We start from the raw sequence: 18,063 nt of genomic DNA, 5'->3' as shown, positions 1-18,063 counted from the left end.
AATGCGCAAAGCATTTGTCAGAGCGGGAAAAGGAGATGACAAGTTAGTTTTCAATGGTTTAATGGTTTGATTTAACGTCAGAAATGTATACAATAGACAGCCTGAAATTTTTACTCTTCATGGACATCCACAAAACAGAAAAAACTTCAAAGAATGAATGACAGAAAATGTTAGAACCCCCAAAGCCTCCCCTCATACACACAAGCAGCAGCAAAAGCATCAAACCCCCTCCTCTCCCCCACTTGCTCCAACCCCCAACTAGCCACCTTTAATCCCCACCCACCACTCATCATGCAAGCAATTGCGAAGCTCCCCAAAGAGGCCATGACATCTCAGACAGGTTCTCTTTCTCACTAGTGAGTGCGAGAGCAATTTCACTCCTGTGACGAGAGGGGAGACCTCTAACGCCATCAGTTGCAAAGTGAGACAACAGCTAGAAGCATACTTTGCTTCTTTGTCTGTGTGCATCCAGCAGGGCTGTGGGGTGTGCTCAGACTACAGTAATAGAGACAGGAGAAACTGAGTCAAAATCACAGAGGCGAGACTGTCAGGAATGGCCAGGGCTGATACAGAGAGAAAGAAAGAGTGAGTTATGTAAAGTTACAATATTCAATGCTGAGTCTAGAAAGCTTTAACATGACCAGACATTGTTGCTCAAGCTGGAATTGGTCCTCATTGTAACAATGCAAGAAGCCATAGACAGGAATGTTAGCTAACAGAACACAACTCTCAGCCATATAATGGAGATAACAGTGCGGTCAAAAACATAAAGTGGAAGGAGGGTCTAACAGGAGGAAAGAGAAACAGAGAGAAAAGACCTCAAGGAAAGACTTCCAGAATTGAAGGCATGACTGTGAGTGTTAAGATGATTAAAGAAGTCTCATCCTATAAAGGTCAAATCAGATTAACCTTCCCCTGAATGAATCTGAAAATTAACATTTCCTTCTGTTTATATAATATGTTCCATGGATAACCAGTTAGGTAGTTTCAAAAACTTATTGGCAAGGATTTGATGGTTTCTCTAAGAAACGAGAAAGAAGATCTGGTTTACAGGGCCCATTATCAATCTCTGCCTGTGTTACCTTGGTTTTCTGGACTTTGGCAGCACACTGAAGAGAAAGGTAATGACACAAAAGGAGGACAATAAGGCCCAGCTATGCCATTGTGCTCTTTGTAATTACAGCTCATTTGAACAACTTGTTGAATTTTCTTATCCCTTAGGAGTGAGGATGACTCATTTCCACTCACTCTAAAGTGACTGAGGAAACCAATATAGGGACAGCAGACTCTTTTGTAGACAAAAGGCAGGCGCCTGGCAGGTTGGCCAGAAGGTCTACTCCATGTGCCATTTGTGAAGGCTCTTTGTATGCTGCCTGTACATGGACTCATGATCTCACGTCCATCTCGGATGCTCCTTATGTACTTTCATCATGTATGGCCTTGGGGTCCTCGAGAATAAGTAGGGTTACTACATCGTTTCAAGGAAACTTTGAATTCATTCCCTTCCTTTGACAGAACATGGAATAGAGTGTCTGTTTGAGAAGTATGTCAGTCAAGCAAGCAAACTGGCTGCCAAACGGAGTTATTGATTTGACGCTTGAGATGCTTGCTGTAGGTTGAACTGGTTTTAGAAGTATGTACAAAGACAGGGATCACTGCTGCTTGATTGGCCATGAGTTTTGTGCTGGACCTGAGATCTTGATCTTCAAACACACGTTCCATCAACTGAACAAAGTCTGAGCTGGTGTACTGAAGATAGTTTCACTTTACTAGTCACACACAGTCATGCAAGACCTGCAAACTACCTTTGCAGAAATGAAACCATCCCAAAAATGACATCATCTACCATCTGAGCCAAACCCATGCTAAGTCAAACACACTGAAATCAATCAAAAATCTAAAATTGGGTGTCAGAGTGGAGATAAGTCTCTACCAAAGGAGGTGTAAGACACTCCTTCCCTCCGTTAGCCTGCAAGTCTCCCTTGGGCAGGGTGTAGCACATGGTTAGTCCCAAATCAGGGTCACATGAAGCCATGAAAGCACGTGGTGGATGACCTTATGAGCATATCACCAGTCACGGTTATGCAACTTCTGACACCAGACAGACAGCCTCTGAAGAGTATTGATGATGGATGGGATCATCTGTCTTGTAAAGACATTGCCCAGAAGAAGGCAAAAGCAAACCAATTCTGTAGAAAAATTTGCCAGGAATAATTATGGTCATGGAATGGAAGACCAAGATCCCCCATGTCACATGACATGGCACATAATGATGATCATTACCCCAAATTGGTATAAAAGAAACAACGATAATGGGGATTAGGTAGACAAAAGAAGTTCAGGCCACAATCGATCGGTCTTAATGTTAATGAATACTATTTCTTGCAGTCTTGTTATAGAGTGCCAGAATACCTTCTTTCATCTTACAACCTTGGAAGCAATTTATGAATTGAAGAGATTACAGCTTTCAATGAAAATATAATTAATGAAGGTACAATGAATGAATCACGGTCTGTAGGGATTAGTATTCTGCAGTTATGTTTCAAGAATCGCTGAAGAAATATTAATATGAATATTAACAGTTTTTGTTCTCACAAGAAATATTAAATAAAAACAGAAAATGCTGGAAACATTTAGCAGGACACCTATGGTTGGATAAACAGAGTTAAATGTCAGAGTCAAGACTCTGCCTTAGATCTGATCTATTTTTATTTCAGGTTTATAGCACCTGCGTTTTTTCTCATCCTTCGCACCATGGTAGCATAGCAGTTTGCTCGGGGCATTCCAGAGTTAGGAGTTCAACTCTGGCAACATTTTGTAAGGAGTCTCGGTTAGTCTTTCCCATCATATGCGTAGGTTTTCTCTAGGTCCTCCAGTTCCACCCCCCACCCCACAGTCCAAAGGGTAGGTTAGTTGGTCATTGTAAATTGTCCTGTGACTAAGGTAGAGTTGATCAAGTTTGTTGGAGGTTGCTGAGTCAATGTGGCTCAAAGGGCCTACTCTGTGCTCTATCGCTTAATTAATTAATTAAACTTAAACTGCTTTTCAGAGGTCCAACAACACATAGCTTGGGCAACAGTGGATTAGCATCAAGCGCAGGCACATGAACAGAGCCCACAGACCAAATAATACTTGTCTCACCATATTCTGCTAATCATTGTAATTCATTTAAAAGAATCTCCTTTAACATGCCAGATCCCTGAACTTTAAGTGTGCAGAATTGTGTATTTGCACAGCATAATTTCAGGAGCCTAATCTATTCAATATACAGTATATATACTATAATGTACTATATTGTACTATAATGTACAATATACTATAATTTATTTATGTATCTATTTATTATTATTATTTTATTATTTTCTCTTCTATATTATTTATTGCATTGAACTGCTTCTGCTAAGTTAACAAATTTCACAACACATACTGCTGATAATAAAGCTAATTCTGATTCTGAAAGGTGAATTTAAAAGACTGTGCTGTGAAGAAAGTTGAAAAAGGCAAAAATGAAATAAAAATAGTGAAGGCAAACCAGTAACAATGTGGCAAAATCTGATGGGAAAGAGTAGGAGCTGATAGTGAGTACGGAGTAGAGATAACAGCTCTAGTGTGGTATGAATACAGGACTAAATGAAACACATACTCAATTGCCGTCCCAAACGAGTGCCTGATTTGTAAGCTCCATTCAGAACAGAACAAGACTATCTTCAAATCTGTGAAGCCAGACACCAAGTGTGTATCATTATCTGTTAGCTAGACACATACCGCATGAAGTAATGAACAGTTAGACATCTGTGAGACTTTTGAACAAAACACTAAATCTCCAGCACCGCTTCCCTTCCTCCCACTTCCATTGAAGCAATTCCACCTTGCAGTCCCAGCACAATGCCAGCACTGCCCCGATGAGGATGGGACATGGCAGAAGAAGCCCATTCCATCTATTGAGCACATTGTGGCTGTACCAAACACTAGTTGCATTCACTCAGCCTTGCTCCAGGTTCCTTGTCACATTAACAAAAAGCCAATCTTGTGGGCTCAATGTCAGGCTAGAATGATAGAGCCAAATTATTACCCTGGCAATCTGATCCTCTCTGGAGCCTGTGGCTTCTTATTTCATTGTTTGGCATCGCGAGGGTTTACATACCTGCAGAAACTTGTCTTGGATTGCCATTCATGTCTCGCTCTAGGGTAGTTTAATTGAAGGTGTACCATCAAGCAGAAATGGATTAAGATTTTCCATTGAACAGTTGTTAAATGATTGTAATGAAAGCAGTTTGCATAATAGCAAAGAACACAGTGCTGAATTGCATGACATGAATCTGATCATCGTGCTAAAGTAAACAAACTACATTGTTGCTATGCACACGGTCAAGACAGAGGTAGCTTCTCTCCACAAGTCACCTAAACAGGCTCCTTTAATAACTTCCGTTAAATTGACCTGATCACCAGCACTTTCCCCAATTAAAAATAAAGAAATTGATCTTCTATCTCACTAATTCGATTTCCAACAGGACAGTATAGTTTGAAGAAAGATCTTTGAAGCATTATGAAATAAATTGGCTTTGCCTTCAGAATGGTGCCTGACATATATGCACTAAAAAGATATGCAAAAATCAATCTTTATTGACAGCATCCATTTTCAATGCAACAGCACATTCCAGTCTTCAAAGAGTTTCAATACTGAATGATAGCAAAAATAAGGTAAGGTTCCAAAGGCTCCACTACTCAATCCTCACTAGTTTGCAAAATCTTGAAAGGCTTTGATGAAGTAATTCATAAATATTACCTCAAAATAAAGCAGGATATAAGGACAAAAAGATAGCATCAAACAACAGACAAAGAGATGATTGGTATTGTGTGTGGGGAGAAAATCAGACCACAAGATGTAAGAGCAGAATTCGGCCATTTGGTCATCGTTTGCTCCACCATTTCATTACGGTTGACCCATTTTTCCTCTCAGCCCCAATCTCCTACTTTTCCATGTATCCCTTCCTGCCTTGACAAATCAAGAATCTCTCCACCTCTGCCTTAAATATACATAAGGATTTGGCTTCCACAGCTGCCTGTGATAAAGAATTCCACAGGTTCACTGCTAAAGAAATTCCTCCTAAATCTCCATTCTAAAAGAGCACCTCTCTATTCTGAGGTTACGTCCTCTGGTCTTAAACTCTCCGACCATAGGAATCAACCTCTTCACTCCACTCTATCAAAGCCTTTCACCATTCAATAGGTTTCAATTAGGTCAACCCTTATTCTTCTGAATTCCAGTGAATAACAGGCCCAGAGCCATCAAACGCTCTTCAAATGGCAAGCCATTCAATCCTGGAATAATTTTCATGAACCTCCTTTGAACCCTCTCCAGTTTCAGCACATCCTGTCTAAGATAAAGGGCCCAAAGCTGCTCACAATTCTCGAAGTGAGGCCTCGTCAGTGCTTTATAAAGTCTCAACAATACATCCTTGCTTTTACATTCTAGTCCTCTTGAAATGAATGCTAACGTCACATTTGCCTTCCTCAACACAGACTCAACCAGCAAATTAACCTTTAGGGAATCCTGCACAAGGACTCCTAAATCCCATTGCACATCAGTTTTTTATGTTTTCTCTTCATTTAGAAAATAGATAATCCTTTAATTTCTTCTACCAAAGTGCATGGCCATACACCTTCCGACACTATATATCATCTGCCACAAAATAATGGCCTCATTTGTGAACAATACATTGTTTTGCAAGGAGTTTATTGAAAGATTAGCCTTGATTGGTCACCTTACTAATGTGAATAATAAAACTTTTGTTTTATGGTTTGCCTGCACTGATGCATGATGATGCAAAAAGGATTGCAAAAACAATCCAAATGTGTGTTTCCATGGGGCAACACTTCCAACAAGGGAAGCAGTGCTCACAGTCATTACCACCAGATCTACAAGCTACACAGTGGGTCTCACATCTTAAAGGGGCACTCCCAATATCACACTCCAATGGCAGAGAAGATGGTGAAGAGAGTGTTTGGAGAGGCTTGGAATCATTGCCCCAGCATTGATAACTGGGACCTAAGTGTATAGTGGATGAAATGTTAACTGAAACAGAAATTACTTATGCCAGGAAGCATTGGAGGGTAACAGTAACATGGAGCAGGTGATGAAGATTCTACTAAGAGCGCCAAACTGAGAAACAACAACGGAAGTGTCATGAACTCACAAGATATGCCCAAGGAGTAGTTGCTAACACTTTCAATCACTGTTTGTTGTTCTTAAATCATTTCACATCACTAAGCACCCTCATCCTCATCACAGCAAAATAGTCTCCTGTATGATATACACAACTGTGTGCTGGGAAAATCCTCAACATAGCACTCACCCCGTTAACAAATGGGTTAGTACACACACACACACACTCACACGCGGTCTGACAAGCCTGCAATCCGTACCGAGTGTCAGCAGTCGTACCCCTGAACAAACCAGACATAGGCGAAGTGAGGCATGAACTTCCTTGGTATAATAGGTTTCCTTTATCATTCAACAATGATACAACTAGTTAAGCCCTTGGTCAGACCCCACTTGGAGTACTGTGCCCAGTTCTGGTCACCTCACTACAGAAAGGATGTGGATACTATAGAGAGAGCGCAGAAGAGATTCACAAGGATGTTGCCTGGATTGGAGGGTGTACCTTATGAGAATAGGTTGAGTGAACTTGGCCTTGGAGTGACAGAGGATGAGAGGTGACATGATTGAGGTGTATAAGATGATGAGGGGGTATTGATCGTGTGGATAGCCAGAGGCTTTTCCCCCGGGGCTGAAATGGCTAGCATGAGGGGGCACAGTTTTAAGGTGCTTGGAAATAGGTACCGAGGGGATGTCAGGGAAAGGTTTTCCACACGGAGAGTGAAGGAGTGGGGAATGCACTGCTGGCAGCGGTGATGGAAACAGATATAATAGGGTCTTTTAAGAGCCTCTTAGATAGGTACATGGAGCTTAGGAAAATAGAGGGCTATGCGCTAGGGAAATTCTAGGCAGTTTCTAGAGTAGGATACATGGTTGGCACAACATTGTGGGCTGAAGGGCCTGTGATGTGCTGCAGATTTCTATGTTCTATGTTCTATGTTCTAACAAGAGGAAGCGCATAGCAACCATCCAGCACAATGGAGGTGCTCAGGCAGGGGCTGGTGGAAGCAAACATCCTTCTCTCATTTTTATTCAGGCAATAAGACCATGCTGATGCTACCACTGAAGGGTGGGGTCCAGTTCTTCCAGAGCAAGGCTGGTAGGCCCACAGTGAAATATATGGTGCATTATCAAGTCAGTCAGGCAAAATTAACAAGATGGCTCAGAAAACCAGCGGGAACTGCTCGTTTAGGTGGTTCTTCTGCAGCCTCTACTCTGACTAATGTCAGTGCTTAATCACAATGGCAACCGATGGATTACAGTTTAGATTCTGTGTAAGCACGGCCAGAGGACCCTCAAAGCCTTGTGTCTATATGGAGGTACCATCAGAGTTCAGCCAATGGCTAGGAAAAGATTGCTGTCATGGTAAATGACAGAGAAGTTCTTCAGGAACAGGAGAATCACCGGAAACAGGTCCGTCTCCATTGGAAACAGGTGGCGCTTCTCCACAAAGAGAAAGCCGATTGCCTGGAGCTCACCATTGTCTTTAGGAAGCAGACAGCTGCTTTGTACGATGCAGTTGCAGGAGCTGGCATAGGTTTTGAGATGTCAACAGCAGCAGCAGAGTAACGTGGCTCAGAGTGGACCTGCCTTCTGATCATTTGTCCAGAACCATGAGCGTCTCAGAGGCACTGGCGAGATTAAAACTGCAGTCCTCCTTCAGTATTCAGCACGTGGGCCCGGCACTCCGGCAATATGTGTCCCAAAGCACACTGCAGTCACTCGGACCAGACAACACTCTCATCTCAGCAGCCATTATGCTCATCCATTGCCCACATTAAAAACAGACAGCTACTCACTACAGGCAACAACTACTGGAAATGCCCAGCAACACGATGGTAGGATCTATAAGCCTACATGGAAAGAAGTACTCAGATACGTATCAACTAAGAATAAAGCATAATCACTTTCAGTTGAACAACTATTGTCACTTAAGTGTGCAGTGAAACCATTGCTTAAAAATGTAAATGCGCAAATCTAATGGCGATTCCTCATGAGAAAGTCATTTATGTTGTTTAGATTAAAACATTCCACATTGTTGCCCCTCATTGTAACTTTAAATATTTAATTAACATAGCACAGAACTCATCAGGAACAGATGACAGAACACAGGATACCCATTGACAGGGACAGTCATCTACTAACCCTCTTAGGTGATGCAAATGTTCTTACTTCAGAAGTAATATTGAAGAGAGAATGGTGATTATGAAGTGCCACTTCCTTTTTGGATTTGATAATGGAAGGTAGCGAAGTTAGAGGAGGTTCAATCCTGATCACAGCAGGAGACCTCCAAGTGGTGCAGAGTACGGCAGTTGAGCTATCAGAGTCCTCTATCACTGACCCTCCACCAAGCCTGTTTCACTCAAGCTGGGACTTAATGAAGGAAGAATGATATCCATATCCTTTATTGCACAAGTAAATTGTCCCATTTGTACTTCCTGAATGATTTTGAAATATTCCAGCTCAAAGCGGTATGTATATGAAGCACTGTGAGAAGAATTCTATTTCACCACAATATGTCACCTCACAGTCTACAATATTCCTCTCTCTACATTATCAGCAAGTGAAGAGACCAAGTCATTGCCAGGCATCAAGGTGGGGTGCAAACTAGTGAAACTGAGACCACATGGTCCTAAATGATTGTAACAAGGTGCAAAATGCAAAGTTGAGTAATCCTTCTCACAGTGTCTCAGATAAAAGCTACACAGTCTTGTCACATTTTGTCATGAATGAAGGTGGGCCATTAAACATGAAGAGAAGGGGGAAGCCCCAAGTACATCCTTATCATCAGCAATGGTGAAAAGCGAGCACGTGGAACATAGAAATTAGAACACAGAACAGTCCAGCATAGTCCAGAACCTTTAACCTACTCCAAAATCAATCAAACCTCTCCCCCACATGTAGACCTCAATTTTACTTTCATCCATGAGCCCGAGTCTCTTAAATGACTCTGGTGTATCTGTCTCTGCCACCATCCCCAGAAGTGCATTCCATGCACTTAACACTGTATGCGTAAAAAATCTATTCTGTACCTCTGACATCCCTCTTATACATACCTTCAAACACCTCAAAATTATGTCCTCTCCTACTAGCCATTGCCACCTTGGAGAAAGCCAGCAGACGTCCACTCTATCTACGCCTCTTAGCATCAGTCAAGGATAAAGCTGATGTAATAGTCACTGAGTTCAATAGGAAAAGTCAACTGCACGATCCATGTTGTCTCTTTCTGAGGGTTCTGACACAAAAGCTGATCTTGAACAAATTACATTTCACTCCAGGACATTGTCACATCAATAAACAGTAGGTTTAAAGGGCCGTTGGAATAGACAACATGCTAGCTGAATGTCTGACGGTGAGTAACCAGATCTAGCCCCTTCTTACAGAGAGGAGTCTCAGCTTACAGAGAGGAGGTGCAGCGGCTAACAGACTGGTGCAGAGCCAACAACCTGTCTCTTAATGTGAACAAAACAAAATAGATGGTTGTTGACTTCAGGAGGGCACAGAGCGACCGCTCCCCGCTGAACATTGACGGCTCCTCGGTAGAGATCGTTAAGAGCAGCAAATTTCTTGGTGTTCACCTGGCGGAGAATCTCACCTGGTCCCTCAACACCAGCTCCATAGCAAAGAAAGCCCAGCAGTGTCTCTACTTTCTGTGAAGGCTGAGGGAAGTCCATCTCCCACCCCCCATCCTCATCACATTCTACAGGGGTTGTATTGAGAGCATCCTGAGCAGTTGCATCACTTCCTGATTTGGAAATTGCACCATCTCGGATTGCAAGACCCTGCAGTGGATAGTGAGGTCAGCTGAGAAGATCATCAGGGTCTCTCTTCCCGCCATCACGGATATTTATACTACACGCTACATCCGCAAAGGAAACAGCATTATGAAGGACCCCATGCACCCCTCATACAATCTCATCTCCCTCCTGCTGTCTGGGAAAAGGTTCTGAAACATTCGGGCTTTCACGACCAGACTATGTAACAGTTTCTTCCCCCAGGTTATCAGACCCCTCAATACCCAGAGCCTGGACTGACACCTTGCCCTATTGCCCTGTTTATTATTTATTATAATGCCTGAACTGTTTTTGTGCACTTTACGTAGTCCTGTGTAGGTCTGTAGTCTAGTGTAGCTTTCTCTGCGTTTTTTTTTAAGTAGTTCAGTCTAGTTTTTGTACTGTGTCATGTAGCACCATGGTCCTGAAAATTTGTCTCATTTTTACTATGTACTGTACCAGCAGTTATGGTTGAAATGACAATAAAAGAGACTTGACTTGACTTGACGACTTTAACAATGCTGTTCCTAGACTACTACAACAGTATCCAATTTCCCATCCAAAGACACAAGGGATTTTGCAGCTGCTGGGAATCTTAAGGAACACACAAAATTCTGGGGGAGCTCAGGCAGCATTTCGGTGAGGGTGTCTAATCAATCACCTGCCAGCTTTGATTCCTCCTGCTCCACCCAACTTCTTACTCTGATTTCTGTTCTCTTCCATTTCAGTCCTAATGAAGGGCCTCAGCTTGAAACATCAACTGTTTATTTCCCTCCATTTCCCATGCACTTTGCACAACTCCGGTTAAGCTAATTACTAGCAGAATAACATTTTGGCACAGACTAGAAGGGCTGAATGGCCTGTTTTCTGTGCTGTAGTGTTCTATGGTTCTACTGCCCTCGGTCAGCAATACCAGTATTAAGTGGCACATTCTCACCAATAATCTGCTTACCATTGTTCTTGCTAGGTTTAGTCAGAACTATTGGGTGCTCCTCTTCACTGCAAATTTTTCAAATCTTTTTATTTTTATTATTCAAAAATAACACAGGTACATTGAAGCAACAACACTTACAATGCCTCAAAAAAAAAGATATTACCTAAAAGATTGAAATCTTTAATCTTCAATCATCACAGATCTTCAATCTTCAAGATTGATTGCATTTAATCTTCACTGCAATCTTGGAGTGTCTTTGACATCACAATGTCATTTGAATGGCATCATGAAATCCTGGTAAAATCTAAGTCAACGGGAACCAAGAGGAAAACTCTCCACTGGCTGGAGAGTCCCGGTACACCTTCTGGTAGAATGGTGGTGCACTCAGATGTGGCAGCCATTCCAGGACTAATCAAAGATGTATTTTTTGTCCTGTGAATCTTTTTCACAATATCAAGTCACTGGTGGATATGAAGAATATCAATTACTGCAGGACCATCTCATCAGCTCATTAATGAGATACACACAAAATGCAGGAGGATCTCAGCAGGCCAGGCAGCATCCATAGAAAAGAGTAAACAATTGATGTTCCGGACTGAGATCCTTCATCAGGACTGGATAAAAGAGACCCAGTCCTGATGAAGGGTCTCGGTCCAAAATGTTGGCTGTTTACTCTTTTCTATAGATGCCGTCTGGCCTGCTGAGTTCCTCCAGCATTTTGTGTGTATTACTTTGATTTCCAGCATCTGCAGATTTTCTCTTGTTTGGAGCTCATCAATGAGTTGCTCGATATTGATGGAGCTGGACTTACTACATACGTTGTTGTGTTGTCGCCTGTACTTGTTGCGTCGCATTGTGCCAAGATGGTGTGCAATTCAATAAAAGAGGTGCGAGTACTTGTCTCGGACATTTTTATTGTGATCACAAGACACTGTTGGACATTGGTAATGTAGAGTAATGTATGTCCAGTTCACCTGTTCATTGACCAGAGGCCGACTGCATTGCTTCAGTTGTTGCGCAGACAAGGGCCTCATGCCTCGGAGTCACCAGTAGTGGATGCCGGTGAAGGAAACACCAGAGCTGGCTGTGTGACTCTGGATTTCATACTGGGTTGAGGGTTGCACACCCTGCCCGCTGGTGCTGCCCCTCAGTGTTCCCTTGGTGGAAGAACAAGCTGGACCAGGACAACTCAGCGACTTGGGCTATTTTTTGTTCTCCTTATGACTGTCTGTTTTTCTGAAATTGTAACCATATACAGTATTTGCCCAAAGTGCTATGTGTAGCGTGCTGGGTGCTGTTGGTCAAGTGTATTGCACACTTTGGTCCTGGAGGAACACTGTTTTGTTTGGCCATATTCATGTATGATTGAATGATAATTAAACTTGAAACATACTAAGCATCAAGGAAGATGGTTGCAGAGATCAACCATCTCAGTCTAACATAATGGTCCAGGAGTCCCTCAGAATAGTACCCTAGCTACAGCTCAGATGTTTTCTCAGAGGTACCCCCTCATAAGGCGAGAAGTAGTAAGTCCTCAGATGGTAAAGTCTACCATACACAGCATCCCTTGCAGTTCTCCTGTAGTGATCAACTCTAATCCTCTTCAAACTTCAGTACATTCTACTGTCAGACACAAGCACCCAGTGGCCGCTCATAATGCAAAGCCTGGACAATATTCAGGCATGGGCAGGACACCAATAACACTTGCATCACACCAGAGTTTAGCAATGCTTATCTTCAACAGGAAAAAGCCTACCCTCATTCCACTGGCACTCAATAACATCACACAACAGAATCACCTACAATAATCTCCAGGGGTTTACCACTGACCTAAATATTGCAAGAACATCCCGCAACAAGTGATTTATCCCCTTCACACCCAGAGCCTTTCAACCATCCACACAGTTCATGAAGATTATAAAGGAGTACTCTCCACTAGCCTTCAGGTATACTCTTTTAGTAGAAGTGAATATACTCAGCACCTTTCAGAACTGAGCTTCCCACTTGACTGGCAGCTCAGTTATAGTGTATACCATCTGCAAAGTTCACTGTATCTACTACAGTGATAGCACATCCCAAACCTACAAACTCTGCTACCTAAAAGCCAAAGGCAGTCAATGAATCGGTGGACTACTATGTACAAGTTTCTTTACAAATCACCTTCCCTTCTGACTTGGAAATACATTGTCAGTCCTTCATTTTTCACTGCATTGAATCCCAGAACCCCTGACCCAACAGCACCATGGAAGCACCTTCAGAGGGAGGCTCAACAAGCCTGTTCACTACAAAAATCCCAAGGATGGACTAGCGATACTGTACTCTGAAAATGAAATAAGCACGTAAATCGGAAGAGCACTTCCTCACTTTCTCTGGATTTGTGCTTGCTTTCGGAAAAAGAAACAGAGCATGAAGGCAGACAAAGGCTATCCAGCTGCAACATTGACTTCCCACTTTGCTTGGAGACAAAAGAACCAGTCACAGGAATTTTATACAAGGAAAAAAAACAAAGAAAAGCTACCCAGACCTGGCTTATGTTAAGTAGGTACCCAGACACAAGAACTACACTGCTGTGCCACTAGCAATAAACCCAGTGGATAATATTGACAGAACCCCAGATGTCCTAAACAAAAGTATCTTTCATGATTTGCTGCCTGACCTACTGAGCTCCTCCAGCATTTGGTGTATGCTACTCTGGATTTCCAGCATCTGCAGAAACTCTTATGTTTAATTTTTGATGATTTGCTTCATCAGGCAGTTCTTTGATCTCAAATTAACCCCCAGACATGTTACTAACCAGACAGTGCTGCTGATGCCGAGTTAACTATTTCCACCTGAATCCACAGTATGAGAACTACAATGGACGTCAACATCCTGGCTTCGTAAGACGGAAAGGAGATTAACCAGAGGTGCCTGTTCGAAGACATAGCCGTGTCCATGTAAGAGTTTGGAGTGAGAATTGGGCTTGTCAGAAGATTATTTTCACTCCATTCTCTCCAAACCATAGGATTGCTGGGGATGGCTATGAAATGGATAAAATTGGCAAGGTCTTTCAGAAGAAGGGAAAGAAGTAGATTTATTAGAAAGACATGTTAGAGATCAGTAAAGAGAAAAAAAAACACCGCACTTCAGCCTCCAAGTACTCCTGGATTCAAAATCTTTCTGGTGGGAATTCATAGAGAATGGGGAACTGTAAATCAGACCTGATTCAAGGATTGTACGACTTTAATCTTACTGATTCAATCAATCTGATAAGAAGCTTTACAAATGTGTATACCTCAAGCTCATCAGAGCCTTTGCAATAGACAATCATAAAATTGTTGCATCTTTCAGAAAGGCATTAAGTTTTTGTCAAACTAAAGGTGAAGCTCATTGTGGGTACGTAGATTTATATGACAATGTTGTATTCAGCCTCAAGATATTAGTGTAGATAACAGGTGGGAAGCCAATGTATTGTTAGATTCATATAAATTGTGTTTGCTCCCACTCATAGGACGTTGAAGTATGACTGCCTGATCAAATTAAACATCAATCACATGGTGTTGTTCCACACACATACACACACACACACACACACACGCACACACGCATGCACATGCACGCACGCACACACGCACACATACCATTGTCCGTTCCCTGCTTTGGGTATGGAACCCTAAGGCATTAGCTGATGAAAAATAAAGACTCAGCAAACACTCAGCAGTCCAGGCTGTATCTACAGGAAGAGAAACAGTTATCATTTCAGGACTAGGAAAGAGAGAAAAGTGAGTTAATTTTCAGCAGGAGAGAAGGTGGAAGTTGGTAGTCAGAACAAATGAAATACCTCTGATGGGGTGAGTATAAAGGGGCTGATGGGGGCAATTATCTGTGCATTAAGTTTAATTGTCTGTATTATGGTTGTAAATGGTGAGGTTCTGGAACACTTGGAACTAACTCTTGTTATTCTTCTTATCCAAAGTGCTACAAATCCTCTGAGGAACTTGAAAGACATATCTTAACAGAAAGTACAGTGAGAAACTAGACCTTGCAATTGTAAGATTGAGAAGGCAGCTGCAATTTGTACTGTTAGATTTGGATGGAAGGCATCTCGAGTGCCAAATTAATGTGGGCATTGGACTGAACGGCCTGTTTCTGTGTGTGTATATATATATATATATATATAATAACATATAATGGTGTGCGTTCACAACACATAGCTGCAGGTGAAAGAGTTAGAAGTGGTGCCTGCCAGTTATCCAGTTATGCACGGAAAGGCACCATACTATGCTGGATCTCACAATTCTGCTGAGAATTGGATCCCCAGTGAGTGACTGTTCCAAGGGAAGGGAGCACTATCAGCTCATTGCTCACGTTGGGCTCTTTACCACACTGTGGCTGCAGGATTTAAAGAAAAACTACGAAAGATTAACCTTATTTGTCACATGTATGTCAAACACAATGAAATGTATTTGCATCAAATCAGCAAGGAATGTGCTGGGCAGCCCACAAGTGCCACCATGCTTCCAGCACCAACATACCATGCCCACGATTCACTAATCTTTGGAATGTGGTCAGAGACTGGAGTACCTGTGCTGTCACTGGGAGAACATGCAAACTCCTTACAGACAGCAGCGAGCAACAAACTCTGATCTTACAGCTGGGACAGTAAAGCTGCTGCCACCCCACAGTATTCTGTGAAACTCTCAGTGTTCAAAGTAAATTTAATGCCAATGCATGTATATGTTACCATATACTGCCTTGAGATTCCGTTTGTTGCAGTTGCTTACAATAAGAGAAGAAATACAATGGAATTTCCGAAAAACTGTACATAATATTTGAACAAAGATTGACAAACAGCTGAAGAAGACAGAATGCGCAAGTAAAAAAAATACTGAGAACAAGTTGTAAAGATTCCTTGAAAGTAAATCTGTAGGTCATAGAAACAGTTCAGAGTAGTGGTGATTTAAGTGATTGAAGGTATTGGGAAAACCATGGAAAGCATCCCATCTCCTCCTCCATTCATCCAAATAAAAACTAAACTGAATTTTATACTGTTAGCCATAGGAGCCCTTGCCAGGCCTTTATTCTACAATTCTGCAGTATTAAAACACTCCAGCCCACTGGCTCTGTGTCGACCATCAAACACACATTTTCAGTAATCCTCTTTTATTCTTCCATCAATTCATCTCAGATTCACTTACACATAGGGACAACTTAGAGTGGTGAACTAACCCAGCACTCTGAATGCTTGTAGGATATGTAAGGAGACTGGAGTACACATGCATTCACAGGCAGAACCATACAGACGGTAGTCAACATAAGAAAATCTGCAGATGCTGGGAGTCCAGAGAAACATACTGAAAGTGCTGGAGGAGCTCAGATCGCGGGCCGAAACCTCGACTGTTTACGCTTTTCCATAAATGCTGCCTGGCATGCCGAGTTCCTCCAGCGCTTTGTGTGTGTTGCTTCAGACAGCACTCAAGGTCAGGATTGAACCCGGGGTCTCTGAAGCTGAGTTGGCTGTGACACTGTGCTGAATGTGTATTAACCCACACAATGTCATTTAAACACTGTTCAACTATCAACCTGAGCACCTTTGAGATGTGGGAGAAAACCAAAGCACCCAGGGAGAACCTGAGTGGTCACAGAGAGAGCATTCAAATTCCAAGCAGATAGCATCCAAGGACAGGACTGAATCGGGGTTGCTGGAGCTGTCAGCTTGCAGCTCTCATAGCTGCACCACTGTAACAATCAGGCTCCCGGACCATTTTCATTACGTGTACTCACTCAGTAGCGAGTAAATAAAGCAGAACATTGCTGCTATCAGATCAAAAAGCCCACTGAGTATTGGTATGCAACCTCTGTACTTAAATAAACAGTACACTGCTACCAGATACTCAATCTACGTTTCCAGCACCACCTCAAGGTACAGCCAGACACTTCATAAGATAGCAAGTACTTAGGAGGACACTTCAATGGCCAGAACACATCAAGAACTCAGATAATATCAAACCTGAGAAAAGGAAGGTCAGACAGTTAATGAACATCATCCGAACTCAGAGATAAACTACAGTCTATGAGGCAATGCGGAGGACTAAAAAGTCAATTGCATTACATTGGGTTTTCAGTGTTGTTGGATTAAAGATTGACTTCACTATAAGTAAAATATAACATTACTCCCAAAATCTATGCAAGCACCTGCCTCACATGTGTAGTAGTAATCATTTCTGTGCATCACTAAAGAAGAACTTGGACTATGTTGTCCTGGAACTCTCCTTCATTGGTTACTTCTGAGACAACTAAGTTTACTGATGCAATGTGGGTTTGGCACCAGATATCTGGCATGTCTCATACCTGCTGTCACTCATTAGCCCCTACAGGTTACCAAACTCAACCATTCAAATGACCTATGCTTCCAACATTTCAATGAATAGAGTGATCTCTACCCTAGCCAGCTGCCTCATCATCACTCCTCACCATCCTGACACGGGAATATGACAGGCGTTCTGGTCCTGCAGCCAAGGTTACAAAATTGGTGATAAAACTTATAAGTAGGAAGTTGAAGGTAATTGTCTATGGAGGATTCCCAATGACTTCCATCCTTGAGAATACTATTAGGAGGCTTGAGGTCTGGAGACACTCCAGACTCTGGATTGGGGATTGCCAAACATTATGTGGATTTTCTGGTGTAGTCTGTTTTGTCATATGCTTTTGTGATATAATTCTGGAGGAACGTTGTCTCATTTTTTAACTGCATTGCATTTGTGGTTTCTAAATGACAATACATTGAATCTGAATCAGAATCTGAATCTGAGATGCATGGTGCAAGAAGGAGGGCTTCAGAGTGTAGAAGGGTTGAGACTAAGTCTGGGACAGGTGGGACCTATTGAAACGATACAGCTTGTCAAAGTGCAGATGCAGGACAGCACAGTCAATGTTCTTAGGATGCACTGCTCAACCTCTCTACACTCATGACTGTGTGGCTAGGATTACCTCAAAAACCATCTATAAATTTGCAGATGACGCTATTGTTGTTGGCGAAGTCGCAGATGGCAAGGTCGGCAAGACTAAAGGACTGATTGTGGACTGAAGGAAGAGGAATTTGGGAGAACATACACCAGTCCTCAATGAGGGGACAGCAGTGGGAAAGGTGAGCAGTGTTAAAGTCCTGGGTGTCAACATCTCAGAGGATTTATCCTGGAAGCAAGACATTGATGCAA

At 42.3% G+C, this 18,063-nt stretch overlaps 1 protein-coding gene across 4 annotated transcripts in view; it reads right to left on the bottom strand.

Moving 5' to 3' along the window:
* Positions 1-18,063, bottom strand: part of LOC132378989 (glutamate receptor ionotropic, delta-1-like) — an 891,690-nt gene that overhangs the window by 520,418 nt on the left and 353,209 nt on the right. Inside the window, exon 1 of one of the 4 annotated variants that reach the window (XM_059946408.1) lies at positions 4,145-4,287. The exons of the other annotated variants lie outside the window; for them this stretch is intronic. Within the exon in view, the coding sequence (XP_059802391.1) occupies positions 4,145-4,175 (31 nt within the window). The 5' untranslated portion in view covers positions 4,176-4,287. Of the gene's footprint in view, positions 1-4,144; positions 4,288-18,063 lie in introns of those variants that run through there. 4 annotated transcript variants of the gene reach the window in all.

Source organism: Hypanus sabinus, chromosome 21 (assembly GCF_030144855.1).
Source record: "Hypanus sabinus isolate sHypSab1 chromosome 21, sHypSab1.hap1, whole genome shotgun sequence".
Taxonomy (NCBI): Eukaryota; Metazoa; Chordata; class Chondrichthyes; order Myliobatiformes; family Dasyatidae; genus Hypanus; species Hypanus sabinus.
The sequence above is the reverse complement of the archived record's forward strand: the minus strand, read 5'-3'. Positions and strand labels throughout refer to the sequence as shown.